This window comes from Cricetulus griseus, chromosome 2 (genome assembly GCF_003668045.3).
Source record: "Cricetulus griseus strain 17A/GY chromosome 2, alternate assembly CriGri-PICRH-1.0, whole genome shotgun sequence".
Lineage (NCBI taxonomy): Eukaryota > Metazoa > Chordata > Mammalia > Rodentia > Cricetidae > Cricetulus > Cricetulus griseus.
The window spans coordinates 243,985,093-244,010,563 of NC_048595.1; the positions used below are offsets into that span (position 1 = coordinate 243,985,093).

Sequence of the window (25,471 nt, forward strand, 5' to 3'; positions counted from 1 at the left end):
GCTTCTGCTGTGCCTTTACATGTTTGCTGCAGCTCTCTTTCTCTGGTATCTTTATGGTGTGAATAGATGTGGGGAGATCTCCATTACCTGTAATATAATGTGTTTATCTCTTGGAAACATCCCAGCCTACTGGACATTTTTAATCTGTGGATCATCAAGAAGATGGCCTTTCCCTAATCCATTCTGTTTAATTTGATAATAATAATAATAATAATAATAATAATAATGTAGCCTATACAGAGTTTTGATGAATAAAAACAAATACAAGGATATGTTTCACAACTAAGGCCTATGAGTTCCATCTTAGGAGCTGCTCAGGTTAATTATTAAAAAGAAAGTACTTAAGTTCAGGAGCCAGGCTCGCTCTAATTCCCTTAATTCTGAGAAAAGGCAGTCAGATACCACTAGTTAAAACAAAGCTTCAAAATAACTTCAAATTAGACAAGATGACTTGCTAATAGTTTTAAGATAAATGATCCCAGAAAACAAGCTAAAGTTCACAGAGAAACATAACTGAGCTTGTCTGGCTCATTAGGCTAGGGTCAAAAATACAAAATGGCCTGATTGTTGCTAGGTCTGGTTAATGAGCAAAGGTGATGATTAATTCTTTATACCCATTTCTTCCCTCAGCCTCCTCATATAAAAAACTATTGATGAGTGGGTATGCACCCTAAAGATTTAAAGTAGAGCTGACTGATTCTTTTTCATATACAAAGGTTTAGGTTTGTGATTCCTTTAAGGTTCCTTATAAGATTTCCTTTCAAGATAAGTAATAAAGTAATTGGCCCTTTCTTTGTAACTGCAAAATGCAGCCTGCCAGTAAAAGACCTGGCAAGACTAGCTTGCTTTCCCACACAGTTAATCTATAAAAAGTTGCTTGGGTATGAATGAATGTGTTTTCTTGGGATAATTTGTTTTTCACCTATAATATGTACAATGTTTAGTCATGTAAGGGAGATTAAAAAACATGATTTTACCTGTATTTATTACAATCATTCACTTGGAAAAGCAAAATGTAACCACATTGTAATTCCTATATTGCCTGAAAAACTTTATTGGGATATATAAGCTGAAGAAAAAAAAGTATACAGTAGAAAGAATAGAGAAAGAATAGAGAAGGAGGAATAAAGAAGGAAGTCTTCAAGAGAGAGTGTTTACTTTCCTATAACCTCCTCCAGACAGAAAAGTCTAGCTTATGCCAACTCCATTGAATTCCCTTCAAAGCCTGTGCTGCTGGAGGCTGTTCCTCCAGACAGCAGTAGGTCTGGGCATAGAACTCAAGTTGTCAGTCTTGGAGACAAGCACCTTTACCAGCTGAGCCATCTCACCAGGACTTGTAGCCCTGCCCTACTTTCTGTTCTCTCTCTCTCTCTCTCTCTCTCCTCTCTCTCTCTCTCTCTCTCTCTCTCTCTCTCTCTCTCTCCCTCCCTCCCTCCCTCCCTCCTTACTATTCATAAACTCAGCCAACTGGTCTCCCCCTCCTGGCACCATGCCTTCCACCATGGTGGACTGTATCCCCTCAAAATGTGCTTCAGAATAAGCCTTGTCTTGCTTGCTTCAATTGCATCAGGTATTCTGTCACAGCAATGAACAAAGTAACTAACACAAGTCTTGTGTGCTTAGTAACTCTTTGTTACCTTTTTTTCATTTACTGAGGAGAATCCATTTGCTTTGGTTGTTACTCTTTTTAAAAATGTCACTAGAATGAGTCCACTTATGAAACAAAATTCTATCAAGTAAAAATCATGAAAAAAAACGGAAGAGACTACATTTTTCCACATAGAAATGCCTGTCCTTATACATTGCCTACTGTTTCCAGCTGACCTTCAATTAAGTAAAGGGCAATCAAAAAGTCCAGGAGAATGGTATTTCTCACATGACAGAGGTTGCCATGATCTCACAAAGGTGAGTTAGCCTAATGCTAGGCAGTTTTGGTTGAGAATGCCTCATGGTGCTCTATTGACCTCACACTGAACCATGCCTTTCCAACCTGCATTCAGTCATGTACAATTACACGTGTTCTTATGAAGAACATGGCACAAGCTTGCCCAGTTCTTGCTCAATATTTTTGTGTAATATAGTCAGTTTCCTGCCTACGGCATCAACTTTCCACCAAGGCCAAGCACTTACCGTGACAATAGTATAGTGATTTGGGAAGGTTTTGGTAGGATACATTGCTCTCATGTATTTTGAGTGGATTCCACATGTTTCTGCAAGAAAATATAGTCAGAAGTTAGAAAGTTGTTTCTTCCTCAGAAATATTTTGGATAACTAAACACCAATATGTTTCCCATTAGACCAGAAAGCTGAAAGTGGGTGAAAAATGGAAAGAGGTTGGAATTCTTACCCCTAATCTTTGTCCATTACTAAAAGATGTCCATTTTTAGGAGATAAGTGGACTCTTTTGTGGGAGGAGCCAGGAGGCTTTGCAAGGCCATGTGGTTTCTGCTGCAGCAGCTCAACTCTGCTTTTGACACCATAGGTACTCCATACACAAGCGAGTATGGCCGAGGTACAATAAATGTTATCAGTGGACATCAAAATGTAAATTTCATATAATTTTATGTGCTGAAAGATTTTTTCTATTTCAAATCATTTTTTTAAAAAATTTAAAAAAGAAACTATTCTTAGCATATGTCAGATCAAATGAAGAAAAGCTCATTGACCACAATTTAGCCCAGGGTCCCCAGATTGCTGCCTTTTAAGTTACCCTAAACTACACACTGCTGGCATCACTTTCATTGGATTCCTCTCTTTATGTATCTGGTCATTACAGTAATGATTTCTACACAGCATTTAGCTCTCAGATGACAGTTTCCGTATTTATAATATTCATCATAACAAAGACCATCAGACCTGTCTACACACCTGAAAAGGCATTTGAAGTATATAGCTGCAAAAACCCATGCTACCAAGTCATGTCTGCCAAAAATGAGCACTCTGCTGCTTACTATTTTGGGTGCAGTTTCCACCAGATCTATGAAGTTTCCTTTAAGCTTTTTTTTCACTAAATATGGCATTAATTATGTTCCCATTGTTCTTCTGTTTCCAATGTGAGCAGTAACCCTGTGAGAGGGGGGTCAGCATTGAGGAAGTGCATTGCCATTTCCTTTACAGCAGTGTAGTCACATGGAATGTTTCCATACCAAGTGTTGTGACCTCTCCTGAAAGCCAGCAATCCTGTTATAGATTCAATTTAAGTTAAAACACAAAGTGAAATTGGTTGATGGCCAAAATGCCACATGCTCTGCAGCTGAAAACAATGTTCTTCCAAACAGAAACAAGCTTGGGCTACTTCCCAGCCTTTGTCTGGTGTTCTTTTTATTAGGATCCAGCAGTTCACCCCTTCAGAATCTCCTGGGGACCCACCCATATGGAGTCCACTGTGCAGAGCCCTTGATGGGAAGAGGTGAAGGTGTCACCTCCTTAGGATGTTACAAATTGGGTGGTTATGAAGTTCTATGATAAAATGAGATCTAGTCTACTTTCACCATTAAAAGATGACATGAGAGAAAAAATGTATACCATGGACAGAAAAGTAGACTTAGTTCCTGTTTTTACTTCCTTAGAACATGGGTAGGGCAGCTTGAGTTTCTAAATGCTTATAGATACCGGCTATAAATGAACTGTAGTTAAACTGCCACCACCCTGGTTATAATGTCCCAAACAGGACATATCTGTGACAACCTTCAGACCCAGGCTATGGCTTTACATCATGTTTTGTAACCAGGACACTAGAGGACAGGCTGCAAAAAGAATGACCTCCCAGCAGTGTTTCTTCTGAATGGAAATTACAATCCAATAGAATGCTTCTCAAAGGACATGATGGGTTGCTTCTATGGGGAAATAAAGGCTCTCGGGGCAAGATTTTGATTTGACTATGTACTTACTACTATTGCTTAAAAATATTACTTGTGCACATAATTTACAGAAACATTTTCATAGAAACCAAGTGTTAGGGATGGGGAGATGGCTCAGTTAGCTGCATGAGCATGCGGAACTGAGCCTGGACCTCCAGCACCGACATAAAAAGCTGGGTATGGCCGTGTACACCATTAACTCCAAGCCTGGAGAGGCAGAGACAGGTAGATCCTTGGAAGTCGCAGACCACCTAGTCTTGGCAAACTGACATGCTCCAGCTTCAGCTAGAGACCCCCCCCTCTCAGAAATTAAGATGGAATTCCATTAAGGAAAATGCCTGATATCAACTTCTTGCTTCTATATACACAAGCACACATTATACATGTGCATATACAAACACACAAACACATACACCATGCACAAGTGAGGAAAGGCAATTCTAAATAAAAACAATCCAAAAATGCAAACAGGGGCATTACCTGTAACCAGACTTACAGTGTTTACAACTATAAGGACAGAAAACTAAATGAGGAACAGACTAAGTCAAGGAATGGGCAAAGTGGAGCTTTAAAGCAGTCTTGATAAAATATTGTTTTTGTGGCATATATGTATGCCAGAAACTGATGGCACACAAACATCTCAGCAATATCCACAAACTTGAGACATGTGCCTTCCATTTTCCATGTTTCTTGTACCCTCTGGAGAGACTAGTCAAATGGGCTAACCTGTGCCTTATCCAGAACTCAGCGGACTCTTGTAAGCTCTGTAGGGAGTTGATCTCCCTGTGGTTGCAAGTATGTGTCCAAGGCCATAGCACAGGGATAAGAAAAGACTAAAGAGGGAGTGATGTTGGGAACTTGAAAGAGTAGGAAGCCCTGTTTCTCTTCATTGCACCACAGACCCAGCCATTCAGTAGCAACTAAATCAATCCCCTGAGCAAGAACTCCAAAACCATCTTCAGAGGCTCCTGAAGGGCAGGCAATAGCGAGCAGAGCCACCTTGTAACTGCTGTAATTTCTTCTCACTCAGCACAGTACCGGATCCCATATGACCCACTGGGGACTTCTAGGTTCCAGCTCCCCCCTGGGAGGAAGAGAATTAGGCCACACAAACTTCCCAGTTAAAACGCAAGTGGCAAGGTTCTATCTACAGTCTTGAAGAACTGGGGTGACCCAGTCTATAATATTTCTCCAGGGATCAAAGAGGACCAGAAGGATTGAGCTAGTATGTGCACATTCACCCCAGTTCCTCACTCTGCCTTAGCCCTGAGTAAGGAGTGCACCCCAGTTCAGAGCTTCCCCTGGATCATGTCCAGTCATCTATCTCTTTCATGGTGTCCTCAAAGGAATTGTTTCTGTTTTTCCTGACACTGAAATAGAATACCTGACCAAAGCAGCTTAAGGGAAAAGGGTTCACGTTGGCTCACAGTCTTTTGTTGTGGGGAGTTCAAACCAGCAAGAACTTGAGGTAGTTGGCCTCATTGCATCCAAAGTTAGGAAACACAACAGTGAATACTTGTGCTTGGCTCAGGTCTTTTTTGTTTATTTGTTTTGTCTTGTCTTTTCTCTTCATGCTACAATCCAGGATTCTACCTCAGAGAATGGTACTACCCCTTTTGTGTATGTCTTCCCATATCGACTCTCCTGCTCAAGAGAATCCCACAGGCCCATCTCCCACATGGTTCTAAAGCTCATCAAGGTGACAAGTGAGATTCATCATCAAACCTGCATTGGAACACTAATAGGAACCAGTCTATTTGCCTGGAAGCCAGTGAGAGCAAGGACAATGGATTCTTCTAGAACACTAATTAGCAAGCTGCCTCTCCCTTATCACAAGGTAAACAGGCAAAGAATCTAGGATTCCAACTTATTTTTCTGGGGTCAGAAAGCTAGAGGAATGACTGACGATGATGAAACTTTGCTTTAGTTCTGCTTGTTTTGATGAGAGCTCATATATATTTGATATCTGCACATCCCCTATGAACAAAGAAATAGTTGAAACTGACATGAGGGTTTGAGAAGCCTCTAGCTAGATGATCAGGCTAATTGTTAAGTTTCTCTTAACATGACTAAGAGAAGTGACTGTCTTATATAATTATAGACATGAATACAATCTATAATTAGTAAATAAAAACAATAAAGAAATGAGTCCAAAACAACAGAACAATACAAATTTTCAGAAGCTGACCATAATGAAACAGCAAAGTATGATTTGTCTAACAGATAGCTATTGCAAAGATGTTCATCATTGACACATGTACAAAAGCAGAATTTCATAAAAGGTATAGACATCATTCAGATTTACCAAACAGAAATATCAGCAACCAAAGAATGCAATAAAACTGAAAATTTCATACAGAACTACAAATTCAGACTAGATCAAGAAGAGATGGCCAGAAAAACGCAAGGGTTTCACTGGAAGTTATTCATACAGAAGAACAAAATTTAAAAATAATGCAAAGAGAAAATAATTATGAAGCATCTTACAACACACCAGTAAGAGGACCAATATACACACCATGGGATTTCCAGAAGAGGAAGAGGAAGAGAAGGAACTAAGAAGTTTATTCAAAGAAATAAAGTCTAACACACCCAGACCTGGGAAAGAGTACATACACCAATTCCAGAACACCTACAGAAATGCAAAAGACAGGAACCTAAAAGACCATACCATTATAAGTCACAATAAAATTATCCCAAGATAAGCAAATTGAAAGCATCAGAGGAAAAGTGACTTAGCATACTCCTAAGGAATCTCTAGAGGGATGTAAGTAGTTTTGTTTTATTTCAGATAAAAATCAGAAGTGAGTAGAAAAATGAATTCAAAGCACTAAAAGAAAAAGAGTAAAAACCTATTAAACAAGAACACTCTATCCAGAAAAGGTTCTCTGTGAAAAGATAAAGAAAAGAGGAAGTGAGAGAAGGAAGAAAAGACAGAGGGAGGAGGGAGAGAAAGAGAGACAAATAAAAACAGGTTTCCAGACAAAACTGAGTTCATTAGCACTAGACTTGCCTTGAAAAGGATGCTGAGCATGGGCAGAGGTAAGCATATAGACAAATACAGAATATCTTAATTCTATGCAAGTAGTAGGTAAATCATATTTAATTCCAACATAAAAAGTAAACAAAATACTATAATAACTATAACTGAATGATAAGATGATGACATATACTATGCATAGGTATACAATGTGAGATATATTGTATCTTGAGGGAAAAGTGTGGAGTTTGGACACAATTAAAATAGGTGGTTATAATAACATGATAAAAAATGGCTGGGTGGTGATATTGAATGCCTTTAATCCCAGCACTTGGGAGGTAGAGGCAGGATGATCTCAATAAGTCTAAGGCCAGCCTGGTCTACAAAGTGAGTTTTAGGACAGCCAGGACTGTTACACAGAGAAACCCTGTCTCAAAAAACAAAACACAAACAAACAAAAAAACCTTCAAAAATATGTAAAATTTTTCATGGTAACCAAAAAGAAAATGTGTACAGAAATTATACAAAGCAAAATGAAAAAATACCAGACTGTAAAAATAATACCAGACTGTAAAAATTAATCACAAAAGACAACAAAAGAGGGGAAAAAGAACAAAAGAACTAATGTCAGGCAGAAAGCAATGAGTAAAATGGAAACAAGGAATCTTTCCATATCAATAATCATGTGAAATGTATACACCCAATAAAAGATGGAATGTGGCTGAATATATTTTTTTAAACGCATATGTCAACTACAAAACTCAGTTTGATTTAAGAGCACAGACAGTATGGGAAAGGCTATCAAATTGTGAACCCATTTATACAAAATTTGTTATGTAAAACGAGTGCATTTTAGAGGTTCTCTGTGAACATCATCTCACAGTCACTATCTCATAGGTGGTAGACTAAGTCCCAACTGTTCTTATCAAAATACAGCAGAAAGCAGAGAGCGAATGGCCTGCCACAGAGAACTGAAGAGGCCTATTGTTCATAAATGCCAACCTTACCAACTTGAGTTCCCCAAAAATTCAACAAAAGGAAACTACTGAATTGTTACATCTACCAGATACTTGTAGTGTTATTTTAGCTTTAGTTTCCCACCCAACTTTCCAGAGAGGCAGCTTCCAACCCAAGGCAGACCCATTCCAACTCATGGAAAAGTTCCCTGTCTTGTCTCTAGCCTTTCTATGTCTACAGCCTTTCACACTAATATGAAATAATGTCATAAGCCCATTACAGGATGAGTCTTAGAGGCATATCCTCATCCACCTAGTAGCTATTAATATGACTCACTGCTGTGTGGTTTGAGTCCATGCTCAGTTTCTACAAGGATTGTAGTTCAGCTCTGCAGCTTGATGGGATCCTAGAGAGCGGGACTTGAACTTCCTTAAGAGTGATGCCTATTTCACCTCAAGGCCACCATAATGTTGACCCTATTTCATAATATCTGCTCTTAATCCATAGTTGGCTAAATCCATAGTTGGTCAGTGTGACCAAAACCTAGCTAAACAACAACAACAACAACAACAAAAGCCGGATTTAGTTTGGGTTATGTTCTCCAGAGGATTCAGTGTACAGCCCTTGGCTCCTGGGTTCTGTGAGTTGAGCAGAACACACAAGAATGTGTACTGAGGAAATCCTCTTTCTCCTGTCAGGAAGAGAGTGGCAAGGAAGAGGCGAGAAGAAGCCAGGAACAATACTCCAAGGACCTGCTGACTTACTTCTTCCAGCTAGAATCCAAACTTTTTGCAAAAGTTTCCAAACATCTTGCAACAAAGCCATCAGCTGAGATCCAAGTATTCAAAACACAGGCCTGTGGGGGAGGGGTACTTCAGATCCAAACCATAACACTCCAGTTCCCTAGAAACTAACGAGGTAGTGGTGTTGGCAGACTTAAGAAGTAAGATCTTGATGCATTGGCTATCAAGATGGAACAAATATGTGACAAAATGTATTTAAAACAGGAACCAGAAAACCGATTGAAAAAATTGTTACACACACACACACACACACACACACACACACACACACGTCATTTCCAATTCTCAGAGGGATGAGAAAATCAACTAACTCCACTTGAAAACAGTTTCTGTTCAGCCTTCTATTAATTCCCTTTTGAACAAAAGATTTCACGTCCATGTTATCAAATAAATTTAGATAATGAGGTAAAAACTGAGAGGCGTCTGTTCAAACTTTCCAGACTCAAGAAGCTCAGCAGAGAGTGGCAAGCTCTGCACTTGGAAAATTCTCAGTCTCTTTGCCAAAGATCTGTCTGAGTGTGGGGAAGCTGAAGGCATGGGGCCGCTGTGTTGCAGAGAGAAGTAGGCTGCCTCTCCATGTCATCTTGGCATGGGGTTAACTGAAGAAACCATCAGCTCTTGTCTTCTCAATTTACCAGCAAGGAAACTTAGGCAAGGAAAATCCAATACACTTACTCAGGCTTAGAGAGCCATTTCCTAATAATTTTAAGGAAAAACCAAAACAAGAAACCAACAAAATTGTGACTGTATTTGAGAATTTTGGAGATAAAAGAGGGACTGGGGAAAAGAAAAGAAAGACAGGAATTGCAGATCAGTGAATGCTATGAGCCCTGGAGTTTGCTCTCAGGCTGTGACCTCCGGCACTTAGTTTTTATTTATTGTTATTGTGTTGAGTTTCACGAAGGCCAAGTGCCCTAACTCAGAAGCATAGTGCTGTGATAATAAGAACTTAAAACCCTGCAGTGAGCTGACAGCAATCCTCCATGCTAGAAAATGACCATCTAACAGACAAACACACTAGTGTTGCAAGGGAGAGATGGATCTGTCTGAGGTTTCTTAGCTGTGAATGGCAGAGCTGGTTTCTACCCAGTCTGGTACCAAAAGTGGAGATGGAGCCTGAACATTGGAAGCCCTGGTAGAGTATTAATAGATGCCAGGTCTACCCAGCAACCCTTCAAGCTTTCGTCTTCCCGAGTCACAGCCATTGAGACTTGTAACCCAGTTCTGACAAATGCCGCGTTTGAGTTGGTATACATAATTGGTTTCCATAGTTCAGAAGTTACCTTCAAACATGGAACACACCAAAATAAACAAAATGATGACATGCTACTTAAGAAAAAGGTGAGGAAAACTAACATGTAGGAAAAGATTTCCCTAGTGAAAATATATAGACCATGGGGGTAAATCCTTGAGATCTTGAGAGAACCTGGACCTAAGACAAACCACCGATGCTGCCAAAGGGGAAGGATGAGTGGGTTGCTTTGTCATCTGCACTCAGTAGGCTCTCAGGACTTACTCAGTTTGTTGATATTCGGCACGAGGGTACTCCATGTTTGTAGATACTCAGCTCTGAAGCCGTCCATGGAAAACAAGATAACCGGTGGCAAGTCAAACCTGAAAATGAAAAACAGAAACTCTTCAGATGATCTTGTACTACTTACCATTCTCTGCATTAGAAAAAAAAAACTTAGAAAATAAATAAAAAAAGAGTTCTGGGTCAAGCAACAGTCGCTGAATTTCAACCACCTTTTGGATGTTGCCATGACATAAATTTGGCAACTAGTTTGTGATAAGTTTCTCACATTAAAGCTTCATTCTTTGACTTTGTGCTCTTATCTTAGGATATCAACATGTAACCCCAAATTTTAAAGCTCTTCTAGACTGGTATTTCACATAAAAGGATCAACATCAATTTTGGAGTTACAGCCATAAACTATATTTTTTAAATTTGTTATTTATCTTCACTTTTTGACTTTTGCTTGCATGTCTGGTGTGACAGATGCATAGCTTCATAAATTTTTACTAGCCAAACTTTGCCATGTAGCCATCACTGAGATCAAGAAACAGAACATGAATAATGCCCCAGATTCCTTCCCGAGTTACTGACCTCAGCAAAGCCCATCTCCAACCAGGCTAAGCAACATCTTCACTTTTAGGAACAGTTGTTCTCACTTCAATATTGAATTTATATATAAATTGAATCATATAGTATACGTTGTGACCTTTTGCTTGGCATTCATCATATTTTAATTAATCTATCTTGAGGCTTAAAATTATAAATCATCCCTTGTAACATTTGTTTAGTTTCCATGCATGAATGAATCACAGCTCATTCCTCTCTCTGTTGACAGGCATTTGGATGCTTTCAATGTGGGTTTGTCATGAACAGCAACTATGAACACAGTAGATTTGTTTTTCATTATAGCACTTGAAAAATGAGTATGATGCCAGGCTTGGTGGTACATGCCACCACCAAGTAATCCCAGCACTTGGGAAGCAGAGGCAGGAGGATCTTTTGAGTTCAAGGCCAGCCTGCAAAGTGAGTGCCAGGACAGCCAAGGCTATAGAAGAGAAACCTTGTCTCAAAAGCCAGAGGGTATGGCAAAGCAATTTTCACCTCTGTGTCAAGCAGTTATATATTCCATTGCTTTTAGCAAAAACATACTTTTAAAAGAAATTTGGTTAGAGTAAATCCTTGACATTCTAATAAGCTACCCAAATATGACTGAAAACGAAAGTCTGAATGTTGGTGCCAGGTAAAATAACAAAATGTCTTCCACCTCCTCCATATGACTGAGTCAAGCTAAAATGTTACTAGTGTGGTCGTCACTTTCATATGTAGAACAAACTATGAAGGGGAATCTAGAAAACCAGTTTGTTGGGTTGCTTAGAATGTTTATTTCTTGCAGAGTAATTAACAGATTTTTGAGTAATCCATTGTGCTAGATGTTGAGTCTGAAGGTATAAAGGAGTCCCAGGAAATGAAGCTGAGAGGTGGCTTGCAATGGCCAAGGGCTGATTCCCAGTACAGAGTCAAACACACAGAAGAACACCATATTAAGTCTCTTCAAGGTGAGAACAGGCTTGCTAGGAGGTGCCACTGCTAAATGGCCAATAGAAATTACACAAGAGAATGGGACAAAAGTCCAACCAGGGCAGTACCCTGAACATGTGCCCAGAGAGAGTTGGTACCTACAAACACGTTTGGGTCTCAAAAACATTGTGCTAAGCCTGAAGAGCCAACTATGGGAGGATATACAGCATGGTTCCATTGGTGGGAAAGTCTAAATCAGGGTTCCCTGGGGAAAGAGGTCAGAAGCCTTTAGAGAGCAGAGGCTGAGAAGGGACACGAGGCATCTTACTGAGGTGGGGAAAATATCCTGTGTCTTATAAATGTTCTGACTGCTAGTTACTGAAGATTGTGAGTGTTCAAGTCTTATTGTATCATATGCTTAAAATAGGTGTGGATATGAAGCTTATGTTGATTTATAAATAAAAGTGAAAAAACTGGGACTGTCAGAACTGCAACATGTAGAAAATACATACATCAAAATAAAAACAAAGTGTTGGTGGTGGCCAGCACTCGGGGGCAGAGGCAGGCAGAGCTCTGTGAGCTCAGGGCCAGCCTGGTCTACAGAACTAGTTCCAGGAGAGCCAGGGCTACACAGAGAAACTCTGTCTCAAAAACAAACAAACAAAAATAAGGGCTAGAGGGATGGCTCAGCAGTTAAGAGTGCAAACTCCTCTTCAGAGGGTCTGAATTCAGTTCCCAGCATCCATGTCACATGAATCACAAGTAATCCCAGCTGCAGGAAAGCCAGTATCATCCTCCAGCTTTTGTAGCCACTGCAGTCATGTGCATGTACCTGCACACAGCACACACTCATACACATGATTACAAATTAAAAATAAGCAACTTTAAAAAATAAAGTGACATGGTGCAGCTTATATTAGAAAATATCTGGGCACCAAACTTGGGTGTTCTAGGAGGGCAGCAAGCACTGTTGGCCACTGAGCCATCTCTCCAGCCCCATATTGTTTAATATTCATCTTCACGGATAAAACTCCTACAAGAAGTGCCTAGTGCAAAGCCCCATGGGCAAAAAACAGCCCTTGAGCTTTGTCTTACATCCTTGCTGATCTTCTAGAGGCTGCTAAAGAGGGCTGGTGAATCTAAGAGTTGGCACAAGCCGAATAGCATGTCATAGAGACAGACATGTTATCCCTCAACGAGGGTTTCCCTAAATTTCACCAAGAGAAGGGAGATTAGTCAGTCACATGGCCAAAGCAAAAGGATGATTTGTCTTTCTGAATGTAGAGAAGTTGTCGTTTGGTAGATGGACATGCTGTGTCTATCAAATTGTCTTCTAAGTTGCTACATTTATGTTGTTTATACAACAGCACAGTAATCAGTTTGGGTCCGAGAACCATCTGTTGAAGTGGTCAGCAGTTAATTCTTCACAAAATCTCCACATGACTGGACTTGTCAACACTCTGGCGTGGAAGGGGCGCTGTTCAAGGGGCCTCATTCCTTCCCCGAGGAAGGAACGCAAATAATGGTCAATGGGGAAGGAGAGATTTTCCTGAGTGATGTAGACACGTTGAGGTGCACATGCTCTTGTAAACCAACTCCCACCCACACCCTCACAAATAGCCCTACTCAAACTCCCTGGGTCACATCCATGCACACAAAAGACCTGAAAGTGGCTTGAGGGAAGCCAGTTGGGAAGAAAAAAGGAATTAACAGGAGTGAAAGAGACTAGAGGGGATGAAGGTGAATACTGAGGGAGACCCTGAAAATGTCCAGGCAGGGAAGCGAACCCCAAAGAGGTCAACCTGTCAGTCAACCTGCATCAGACTTGGGGAGTCTGATACCAAGCAATTCATTGTCAGCATATTTAAGACACAGTACAATTTAGAACAAAGGTTTCCAGGTAACAAGAGTCCCACCCAATTCCAGATACACAACAAAGTTTAAAGTGACAACTTAGAATCTCCTTTACAAAGTACATGTGACCACAGGGTGGGTCCTATAGCTAAAAGGCCTAGACTCTAGTGTGATCTCTGACTGACAGCATATAGAGGTCAGCAGGCCATGAAGAGCATGTGACATCTCCACTAAGTATGGGTTCTATTAACTGGGAATTAGGGAGGCACAGAGGCCCCTCTGTGCTTAACATTCCTGTTTCCCTAGTGATTACAGTCAAAAAGAGCTTTGTGCCCCCAACAGAATACAATCCAAATACATTATGTATACGAATGAAAATGTCAAAGTGGAATCCATTATTACGGATAATTAACATACTTGATAAATATTGTATAAACTTAACTCAGAAACCATCCTTGTCTCCTCCATGTTTCTGGGTTGTTTATGTACATATAAATTAAAAAAAACACTCTGCTCTCTCCTCTGGGCCAGTGAATCCTTTCAAACTTCTACCTTATTTCTTCTGCTAAAAGTTGTGGGTTCTTATCCAAGTGTCTGCTCTTTTCAGGCTAATATCTATCACCTCAGACCTTTTATTTCCAAGATCTCTGTTTCAAGAGCTGTGATTCAAGACGGTGCAGTTTTCTAGAGAAAGACATCACTCTCTAGGTTGCTCCAACTAATACTAGAGTAATGCCCTTGCCTCAGTCTCCCAAGTAAGTGGGACTCCTCATGCTGGCATACTACCATGTCGGGCTCCTCACATATTTTTGTAAAAAATAAAATGGCACTATTATAAAATGCTTATTCTTCATAAAGCCAAGTATTCCTTTCATCTTTTGCCACCCCACTGCCATCCCTAACTGCTGGGCCCTGGCAAGTGAGGGCAAGGGACAAAGGAGGGGAGGGAAGTTCACCCTGGGGGGAGGTGACAAGGGGCAGCACCAAAGTCCTGGGAGCAATGGTCATGCCCACGGGAGGAGAAGCATGGTGGGTGGACATTACTTGAGAAAGGTCCTCCTGTCATGGTGAACCTTTCTTTCCATGAGGCCCTTCCCCTCCCTTCATTTGGAAGATAGTTTATTGTAAGGATGTTAACTGACTGAAAACAAGAGTAATTTAGTCAAGAGTAAATTTAGTCTGAATTCCATTCTTGCCTGTAGGACCCCCGGAATGTGGGTATATGCCAACAAATACATTTAAGTTATTGTGAGGTATTAACAATAAAATAATTATTATATTATAATAAAACAATACAGGAAAGTGATTTGTTAACAGCAAAGCAAGCAAATGTGTGCTGAGTGTGAATCCACAAGGAGTCCAAACTTCTGTTAACGATTCTACTTTGAGAGGAACGTGTGGAAATTCTACTTGGCCTCTCCCTCCAGCATCATGTGCCTATTATTAAAGGAAGATGAAGTACCATGCTTACCCTTCTGGACATTGGGGCTCTTGGGGTGTGTCACAGGCTTCTGTCACCCATGGGCTTTCTCCTGCAAAGCAGATCATATTGTTTAAGATAGCTGTGCCACATACAAACAGAAAAAGGCAGGGATTTGCTGGGCGTATCTTCTCCAACTGCTTGACCGTTGTCACTCAGATGACTAACTTCTTCCAGAACTCAGTATGCTCTATCTCATGTGGTGACAAGGGTAGTGGTCTCTAAAGACTTGACATCAGTGGTCTACATTGCTGAGTGTCGGGAAGGGAAGCCTCTCCATCCAGAAAAAAACAAAGGAGAGTCCTTAAATGGAAAGAATATTTCTTCATTAATGGATTTGTTTTTCTCACACCTCACCTGAAGGATATTTCCACAATGGCTGTGATGATAACACATTTAATAAATACTGACACAAAACCTAAAGAAGAGAGGAGAAAACCATGAAGAAAAGAAATAGCTAACTGAAATAGTTGGCATCAAATAGAAAATACTGAGAATTCTTAACATCAAATGTTTGCAGCATGAATGCTTGCTTTTATAGAACATTCCAGCTAACAAAGTGGAAATGACAGAAGATCTATGTGACCTTGAGCAATTCCTCATGACAACTCCCACAGAAGACACAAGCAGATGTAATGTACATCATGATAGAGGCAACACCATTTTTTACAAAATGTAGTTTGCAATAAATCAATAAATACCAGCGTTTCAGCTGTTCTCTGGCTCTAACTACTAAGTTTCTGCAACTAAATGGAGTGAGAAATTACTTAAGTCAGAAGGCATCCAATCAACAAAACCTAGACTAGAACATCTCTACAACAAATAACCCCACTTCTGCAGTATTATAAAATGTCAGAGGCACACAAAGGGGAAGCATAGATTTTTTTTCCTATAAGACTTGAAATATATCAGTCACTTGCAGTAGCAAGAACCTATTTGGATTTTGTTTCAATCTTTTGAAAGACTATTATGAAACAGAGAGTAAATTTTGAACATAGATTAGATATTTGATGGATAAAAGTATATATTTGGGTGGTATTATAATGTTATTTAATCTTTCTTTATCTTTTTTAGACACATGCAGAGCAGTGATGCTAGTGCCAGCCTTGAAACAATCTAAACTTTTGAGAGAGAGGGAGAAACAGAGACAGAGATGAACAAAGACAAAGATAGACAAAGAGGCAGAGATAGAGGGGAGGAGGGTGGCAAGAAAATGATGCGTACGCTTTTGTTTTAAAAAATTAAAATAAACACAAGGCTGGAGAGATAGTTCATCAGTTAATACCACTGGCTGCTCTTGCAGAGGATTGGACTTCAATTCCCAGACCCACATGGAGGTTCACACTTTCTTTAACTTCAGTCTCAGAAGATCTGACAACTCCTTCTGAACTCCACTGAAAACAGGCACAGACATGGTACACAGACAGACACAAGCAAACACTCATACATGTAAAACTATTTCAGAAAGCAAAAGAAAAGGAAATACAAGGTTTGGAGATGTACAGATCATGGTCCTAGACTCCATGCTAATGTCACACTGGGAACCATCTAAAAGGCCAGTCTATGCATCACTAAGTTACCTACATAAATATGAATCTTTATTTAGATTACTCCTTTGGCAACTCATAGTAACATTTAACTAGTAGTGAACAAGAAAAAATATACAGTGAAGAATTCTTATGTAATATCAAATAAACCCCAAATTGCCCTGTAAGAGGACAAGTACTTTCAACCCCACCAAAGGCTACAGATTCAGTGATTTTATTTCAGTGGCCTTCCCATTCTTTCTATGCTCTTCCCTCTGAAGCATACAATCCAATTGCTTATCTTGCTAAATCACTAAACCTTTGCCTTGCTCACTGTGCCTTTATCTGCAAGCCATGCTACCTTTAGAAAAATAATGCTTTGTCAGCATGAGATGGGATTGGCTCTGAAATGATAAATGCTGAAGATAGGTGGTTGACAGATATAAGGAAAACACCCTCTCTACTTGTGTTTGATAGAAATTAATCATAGTTTCTAAAGTTTTCTAAATTTGCCAAAATATAAAAGCTATTAACAGATTCTTGCTCCAAAATGGTTCTGATTCTCTTCAAATACTCTTTAAAGCTATTTATTTAAATCTAAAAAATTATATCTTTAGAGTGAGAACACACTGAATTTAATCTGAAAATAAACAGGGTAAACTCCTGCCCTGTTTATAACAACCTTGTCTCCTGTAAAAGACAAATAATGCTGCTCAAGGAACTCGGATGGAAATTTATGTGATCTCAGTACAAGCCTTCAGATAAAACATTAAAGTTACAAAATTGGGACAAGAGAAGGGAGACTATAAGGACAAGAAATATTACAGTCAGTGAGATTAGAAAACTAAGCTAACCAGAAACCATACTTGCCTTTCCAGATACTCCGAAAAAATTTCATGACTCAATATTTACCACTAAGTATTTGGAAAATGTTACCACTTTCAGGCTCTTTTCCAGTAAGCCTGGTTTTCATTATTTGTTTTATTATTTTTCATATAAAATGACTCATATATCTAAAACATACCTTCTACTCTTGACTACAGTAATGTTTCTAAGACAGTTAAGGGTCACTGAAATGATTGACAAAATGAAAACTTGCTAAGAGGGGGCCCAAGGCTCACATCCATTTTGTGCAGTCACAGAATAGTGATAAACAAGGAATTAAGTAAGGGCCCAGGGCATGCCCCCATCCCTTGTGTTAAAAACATGGCAGTTGAAAATACACCCTACTCATGGAGAAGCAGAATATGCCTCTTGGAACCTGCCTTGCCCTAGTAGTCACTGCTAACCAATAAACTCAGACATGGGCCAGTAGGGGCTAGACACTCTACCAGCTGAAATTCCTTGTTTGCACAAAAGATCTAGATGGGAACTTCTCTGGTGGTGGTGCTTTTTCTGTCTTGCAATTTGTCAGAACTATATATCTTATCTAAGTTAAAGAGTTGTCCTAATTTAAAAAACAAAGATGTGCTGCCTGAAAGTCTCTTGGTCTGGGCTTGTATGTTAGTTTCTCTGTCTGCGTCTGTGGTCAGACATCGAGACCAAGACAACTTATAGAAGAATTTATTTGAGCTTACAGTTCCAGAGGGATATGAATGTGTTGTAGACCAAGTGGCATAGTGGCCTGAGGAAGAAAAGCTGAGAGCTCACATCCTTAACCAAAATACAAAGCAGAGAGAGCAAACTGGAAGTGGTAAGGCGACTTTAACTCTGAAAGTGCACCCACAGTGACACACTTCCTCCAGCAAGGCCATACCTCCCAAACCTCCCCAAATAGCACCACAAACTGGGGGAACCAAACATTCCAATTCCAAAGACTATGGGAAACATTTCTCATTCAAACTGCCATAGCTTCTTTCTACCGTTTCTACAGTGTATAGAACCCAGCTCTAGCAACATTTGCATTGTCTCTTGCTTCAAAACTTAAAATTCAATTTAATCTTTCTATTTTATGTAAAGACATTAATTCAGTAGAGTGTAGAGTCACAGGAACAGGATTTTTAGTGTGCAGAGTTTAGTGTCTGTGCAATGTACAGTTTTCATAACTCATCAGGTGTTCTGAAGCATTAGTGAGCTTGCAACAATTTCAAATCTCTATGAAGCGAGCTGGTGTGGCCAGGGGTCAAGACGCTTGCTTTGGGGTCTTGCATTGGCAATAATTCTTTAAGGGCTCTTAGTCCTTAGATCACTCAGGGCACAGATTATTCAACACATGTGTTATAGCTATGTTGTACAACCATCTCCACATACTTTAACTTTGGAATGTGCCATTCAATATCTCAAACCACAAGTGAACAAACGGCATGGTTACTGGACTGGAAACTCCTTGCTTTCTACATGAAAACTACAAGATCTTTTATCCATCTGTGAAATAGACTTTCTTTCTAAACCCCATTTGATCTCACAGTAAACACATTCCATCTTTTCTTGGATGTGGAGTAATAGCTAAATATTCTCTCTCTCTTTTTAAAAATCTTCGTAGCTCAGGATAGCCTTAAGAAATTGAGTTCTAGTGAACCTACTGAGAAAAACATGCCAACATCCTCTGCTTACCTTGGCAAACAGTCTTGTAGTCAGCACAGCAGTCCTTCCTCTGCAAACAGTCATCTGCACAGGAGCAGAGACTCATCTCCAGTCTGCTCTCCCCACAGCGAAATGAATTGCACGTCCATATTTGAGCTGGGAAAGCATACAAGTCAGTCCTTTGCACTTAAACGCACAAAACAGAGAAGACAAATGCCATGCATTCCTCCCTGTGTGCTTACAACACAGTCAAACTTTAGACTTATCTGCTTTAATAAATGAAAATACATCCTAAAAAGCAAAAAGAAGCCATGACTCCAGTGTCCTTGCTTGGGTAACAGAGAGAAATAAGGCTTCATAAATTGGCCTTGTGTTCTGAGTTTGCAGATGTTCTGGACCTGGTCCTATACCCACTCGAGAGTGTAGGAATTCCCCATGGTGAAGCATCATGAGCACTGATGCAATATAAATATACCCACGAGCAGCCTTGCCTGGCCTTGTCTGGCCTTGTCTAAGGACAGCACATAAGGAAAGAAAAGTAGTGACAGAAGTAATAGGAACATTTAGAATTCCATGGAAACCCAGGTCATTATGTATCATTTGCTTTTTGTATGGCTATCACTCAAATGCAATCAAAGAAAGGGCTTCTGTGTTTGGCACTGAGATGGGAAAATGACAATAATTAACCTTGTATAGATATCCAGAACAGATGCTGTGTGTTGAACTGTGCAGTCTTAAGAGATAGTGAAGGCCTATCCCCATTATCTGTAAATATGATCCTATTTGCAAATATGTGCAAATTATTTGCAAAGTTCAAGTAAAGTGAAGTCAATATGGTAATCCTCAATGCAACACCTGGCTCTTTTGCCTTCCTTTTCTCTCCTCTTCTCCCTCTTTCTGTTTTGCTGCTGTTTTCTTTTGATATGCCTTCACTAGAGAGCTCAGTCTGGCCTCATCTTCATAGAAACCCCTCTTGCTTCACCTCCTGAGTACTGAGATTATAGGTATGGACCACCATGCCCTGATTTGGTTTATGTATAAAAAGGGGAAAGTTGGATACAAGGACACACAGAGGAAGGCTATGTGAAGAGACATAGATCGTGTGACAGTGACAGCAGAGTTTGAAGCTGTGATACTGCCAGTCAAAGAATGTCAATGCTTGCCAATGACCTACAAGACCCTAGAAAGGGGGCACAAAACCCATCTCCCTCACAAACAATGCCTCCAACATCTGGATTTTGGATTTCTAACGTCCAGGATGGACAGAAAGGACTTCAGTTTTTTAAACTACCTAGACTGTGGTACTTTGTTACGGTAGTCCTAGAAACAAACTCATGGTGGAATTGTATGATGCCAGATGATGGCAGCGCTAATATGTTGGCAGACAGACTGTCAAAGCCCATACTTGACTTCACACAGGTGTCTTCGAAGTCCCAGCAGCAGTCCCCTCGGTCTGTACATCCTGAGTCACACCGGCAGCCTTCCAATCCTCTATGCGATGCGTCAAAGCATTTTTTTCTGCAGCTGCCTGTCAAATGAAAGGCAAAGGACAACAACATTTAGAAGTGGGCCATTGTTCCATCCCTAGATGGTGAAAAGACACAAACATGCTTAGCACAGACTAAGTAGTAGATTGATGATGCTATGGTAAAGGATGATGACTCTGCTGATAAAAGAAATGGGTATATACAAGCCATATAAGGGAGGACACAGCGTAGGGAGTTAGCAAGGGGAAGGATGACTCCACTGAGTCTCAGGAAAGGGGAGGGGCTTTTAGCAAAGCCTATAAGGTCAATGTGTAGTTCAGAATAGCTGACATAGATTTCAAAAGAAAAGACAGACTGGTGCAGGGAGAGGAAAGCTGCTCATGCCAGGCTAAGAAGCTTGAAGCCCAACTGTGCTAATGGAAAGTCACTAAGGAGAGAGAGAGAGAGAGAGAGAGAGAGAGAGAGAGAGAGAGAGAGAGAGAGAGAGAGAGAGACTCCGATTTGCATTTTAGACAATAAGTGACAGGGAGTGAGAGGATGAAAACTCTCAGTCAAACCCAGTAGGGGATTTTAACCCAAACTAACAAGCAGGAAGATAAGAGTCTAAAGGAAGGTAATGACAGTGCACACAGTCTAGAAAAAGTACAGTGCACTCGAGAGAAACCTTATAAGTAGAACAACGAGAAAAGAAAAGAAAAGAAAAGAAAAGAAAAGAAAAGAGAAATAAGTTAAGAAGGACTCCTGACAGGCTGAATAAAGTTTTTTCCTCTAATTAGTTACACTAGTACTTAGCATGACTACAAGTGTAGTTCTGAACATATTAAAGCTTAATCATCTTCAACAGTTTATAATAAAAAATAACAGTATTTAGGAAAAAAGCAATAACAACAACAACAACAACACACACACACACACACACACACACACACACACACACACACACACACACACACACACACAAGAAGGACTCCTGACATGCAGGGCAAGGGTTTCAAACAATGTAAGCTCATTGCTCCTGTATGCTTGAGCAAATAGATACCTACTAGGGAGTGTGGCTAATGAGTCTGAAGCTCAAGAAAGGGAGAGATAAACTAATGATGCTCATTTTTGGAATCCTCAGCATATCCATGGTTACACAAGAAGAATGTTACAGTTATTTTCAGTATACTATTTTATTGGTTTTTTAAAGAATTCCATACATGAACACGATGTATTTTGATCATATTAACCTCGTGTTTTATCCCTGACTAACTCCAGATCCAGATCCACCTCCCAACTTTCTGTCCTTTTTTTTATGGTTCACTGAATCCAATTTATGTTAACCATACACACACAAAAAAGTATGGGGCCATCCAAGAGATTATAGTATTCCTAACAACAGTCAAAACCTTATAGAAAATTGATTCTTCCTCCCCAGCAACTTCCCAACCAACAATAAAGGACTTCTTAAACAAATGATGTTAACAAAATGACAATGAGGTTCATTATATTAGGACAGCTGATGAGTTGCAAGGGGAGAGATGGAATCTCTTCATAGTCTTGCTTCATATACAAAAACCAGTAGCTACAGAGGCCAAACAAATTATCACGTCTTGGGAGTTAAGGAGCATATTCTAGACCATCCATCTCAAAATGCATAAAAGCTAGTTTAATAGGGAGAGAGAGTAAGAAGGCAAGATGAAGACAGTGGGAAAAGGCATGAAAATTAATGTTTCTCAGAGTGGCAGACCTCTCAAACTCACCTACTCTATTTTTGGCCCTAAACGTACAAAACAGAGTATTCTGATTATTTTCAAAGTATTATTACAAAAGGGTGGTGAATATATGAAAAACACGGTGATATTTTTACAATAATCAAGTCAATAGGGCATATTGTTATTGGTATAAATAGGTAAAACATCTGGAAAAGTTATAGAACAACATGAAACAAAGGGCTCAAGTGTTAATTTTAAAAAGGTGGGAGAAGAAAGGAAAAGTTAAGGAAGGGGGAGAGAAGTTGGTTGAGTGTGTGCAAAATTATTACATATATATTATGTAATTAATATAATAATATTGCTTAACATATTATTCATGCATAGTAAATAATATAGAGACATAAAATTCCTATAATAATATAATTATTATCATCTCAGAGGAGGGAACACAATAGTTGTGCAAAGATGGCAGAAAAAAATCATTGTGAATAAATTATGGGATTATATTATCCAGTCAAAGCAATGGCTTTTAAATTCCATTAAAATGGGACAATTTTCTGTTTCAGAATATTTATATCTAAAATTACAGTGCTTTTTTTGAGACAGGGTTTCACTGTGTAGCTTTGGAGCCTCTCCTGTCACTCACTCTGTAGACCAGGATGGCCTCGAACTCACAGAGATCCGCCTACCTCTGCCTCCTGAGTGCTGGGATTAAAGGTGTGCACCAGCACTACCCAGCCTAATTATCGTGCTTTTTAAAGAAAAGTTCTTATATTTTAGATATACAATCTGAAATATTTTTGGAAATAAAATTATGTCATGCTTTTGTTTCAAGATAATATTAAAGGGAGGCAGTAGATTAGATATAAAAGTAAAACAAGATTGGTCATGAAGTATTAGTGGCTGATGTTATATAGACATTTAAATTAGAATTTATACTTGTGTATATGCTTAAAATTTACATCAATTTTTAAAAATATTTTCATGCTTTTTTTTTGGTTTTTGGTTTTTTTTTTCTGAGACAGGGTTTCTCTGTATATTCCTGGCTTTCCTGAAACTTCCGTCTTAGACCAGACAGAAACAGGAGAAAAACTAGAAAGAGAAATAACAGAAAGAAGGAATCAACAACTGTACTCAAGAGGAGGACATCTAGGCAGAGGCCAGGTGTTTGCCCCAGAACCCTAAAAATGGAGGTGCCAACGATGGAAGGCCTAGCACCATCAGGTGAAAGTGGAGTGGCAAGAACAAGGGTAAATACAGGAGAACGGGTAAAAAAGAATTCTGAAGGTGGATCAGGGATTCACCACACTACTGCCATTTCAGATTCCAAGGCTCAGACTCTGATGGAATTTTAAGAGCAGTGGCTGTTACAGAGGGACAGCACAGAAAATAGCTGATAGGGGAAACAAACAGTAGTACTCTATAATATGAACAGATGGTCACAGGCCACTAGAGGATGGCAGGGTAGCATAGGCTAAGAGAGGCTAAGCCTGTGGCTAAAATGGAGATGGAGAAAGAAGAAAAACTTGGTTTAAAGGAAAACAATGAAGGCAACCAGTATTCACACACACACACACACACACACACACACACACACACACACACTCACTCACTCACACACACTACTCACACAATGTTCTAATTGTCTAGGACACAGGTGTTTTCTCCCACAATCATTGCTACTCCTCCCTAGACGTCTGGGATTTCTTACATCTCCCAGTTGTTCAAGGTTCATTTACTCGAGTCACGTGACTTGGAATCCCACACAGGATGCTGATAATCACCACAGTGTATGTCCAGCTAAAACCTCCTCCACAAGCCAATCTCAGATAACAGCTTTCTTCATGATTTCACTACTCAGACATCTAAATGGCATTTCAATTTTAACATGTTCAAAACTGAGCAATGGTATCTTTTTTATCTAAACTAGTGTTACCCAAAGCACCACCTCCCCTCTATGTCCAAGTATGAAAGCTTTTGTGTCCAGATGCTCATGCAAACAAAAACAAATGCAAAAAACACTCATAGGGCCATTCTTGAGCCATCTCATTTTCACTTTATACCCAACTTGTTAATATTTGAGCTATAGCTCATACAATTGGTTCCAGAATCTAAATATTTATTGCCACTAGCTTCAAGACAAGGCTCATGTGGTTGATTGTCCCAGTCCCCTAATTGTCTTCTCTTCTTCTGTTCTTACTCTTCCATGTTTGGAACACAGCAGCCTTAGTTCATTCAACAGTTGGAAATGAACCAGATTACATCATTCCTCAGCTCAAACCTTCCAGTCAATTCCCATTGTACTCAGAATGAAAATCCAAGACCAAGCTTTGATATCCCAACCCCTACGGATTAGCTCCTCTATATGGCTGAACCTATAGTGTGACTGCCTCCCTCTGTTATGTCCTGTTATGTCTAGCTCATGACTTCCCTATTACCCTTTCAGTGGAACCCACCAGGCATTCTCCCGGATTAGGCATTTGCATTTGCTGTTTCTAGCTAGCTAGAGTGGTCTTCTGTTGGAATACATTGATGGCTGGTTAGAGGTCGCCATAGCCTGGCAGCTTTTCTAAGCTCGGCAATACGGAAACTCCCTCCCTCCCCAGCAAGGCTTCTTGCTCTCTACCTGCCCTTCTCTATTTGGAGAAAGTCCCTGGGCCTGGCAGGCTGACCCTATCTAAAAGCTGTCTCTAAACCAGATGCCGGATTCATCTTTAGCTTGAGTCTTGGCACAGATCCCTGCTAAGAAGACTTGTGCTAGGAGCTCTGCTATAGGATCTTACTGCCACATATTAAGCCTTGTGATGGGAGCAAGCCACTTGATGAAAATTAGTGTCTGTCTCTGGCTCCCCAATCCTATATATCCTTTATACTATGGAATAAAGTTGAGCTGATTCACCAAAGTCTGTCTCAGAGGCCTCCCTCCCTCCGTTTGTGCTCATGAGCCATATACAAAGCTTTCTGTCACCCCTTTTGCCTCTTTCCCCTCTCAGATCGATGGCCAACCGGCTGAAAAGAGAAGAACACGCCCACACTCTTCCGTGGAGAGTATCCTCACTTCTTCACCTCCTTGAGCTCATCATTCAGAAGTTCCTTCACACCCACACCCATTCCCACACACCAGCCTGGCCTGACGTTTCATTTTCTTGATTTTGGTTTCACTCATCATTCCCTGGAAACTGTCCCCCTCCTCCTCCATTCTATGAGGCTAAAGATTACCTTCAACGTCTGATCCCCTGCTTACTTCCCTCATCCAGTTTATGTAGTCCTGAA

The 25,471-nt window shown here is 40.0% G+C and overlaps 1 protein-coding gene across 1 annotated transcript in view; it reads right to left on the reverse strand.

Annotated features, from left to right (window-relative positions):
- Enpp3 (ectonucleotide pyrophosphatase/phosphodiesterase 3) overlaps window positions 1–25,471 on the reverse strand; it is a 73,178-nt gene that overhangs the window by 41,211 nt on the left and 6,496 nt on the right. The window contains exons 3-7 of the mRNA XM_027402912.2: window positions 20,423–20,545; window positions 19,048–19,173; window positions 14,960–15,020; window positions 10,117–10,214; window positions 2,131–2,210 (exon numbers count right to left, since the gene is read on the reverse strand). Of these exons, the coding sequence (XP_027258713.1) occupies window positions 2,131–2,210; window positions 10,117–10,214; window positions 14,960–15,020; window positions 19,048–19,173; window positions 20,423–20,545 (488 nt within the window). The remainder of the gene's footprint in view (window positions 1–2,130; window positions 2,211–10,116; window positions 10,215–14,959; window positions 15,021–19,047; window positions 19,174–20,422; window positions 20,546–25,471) is intronic.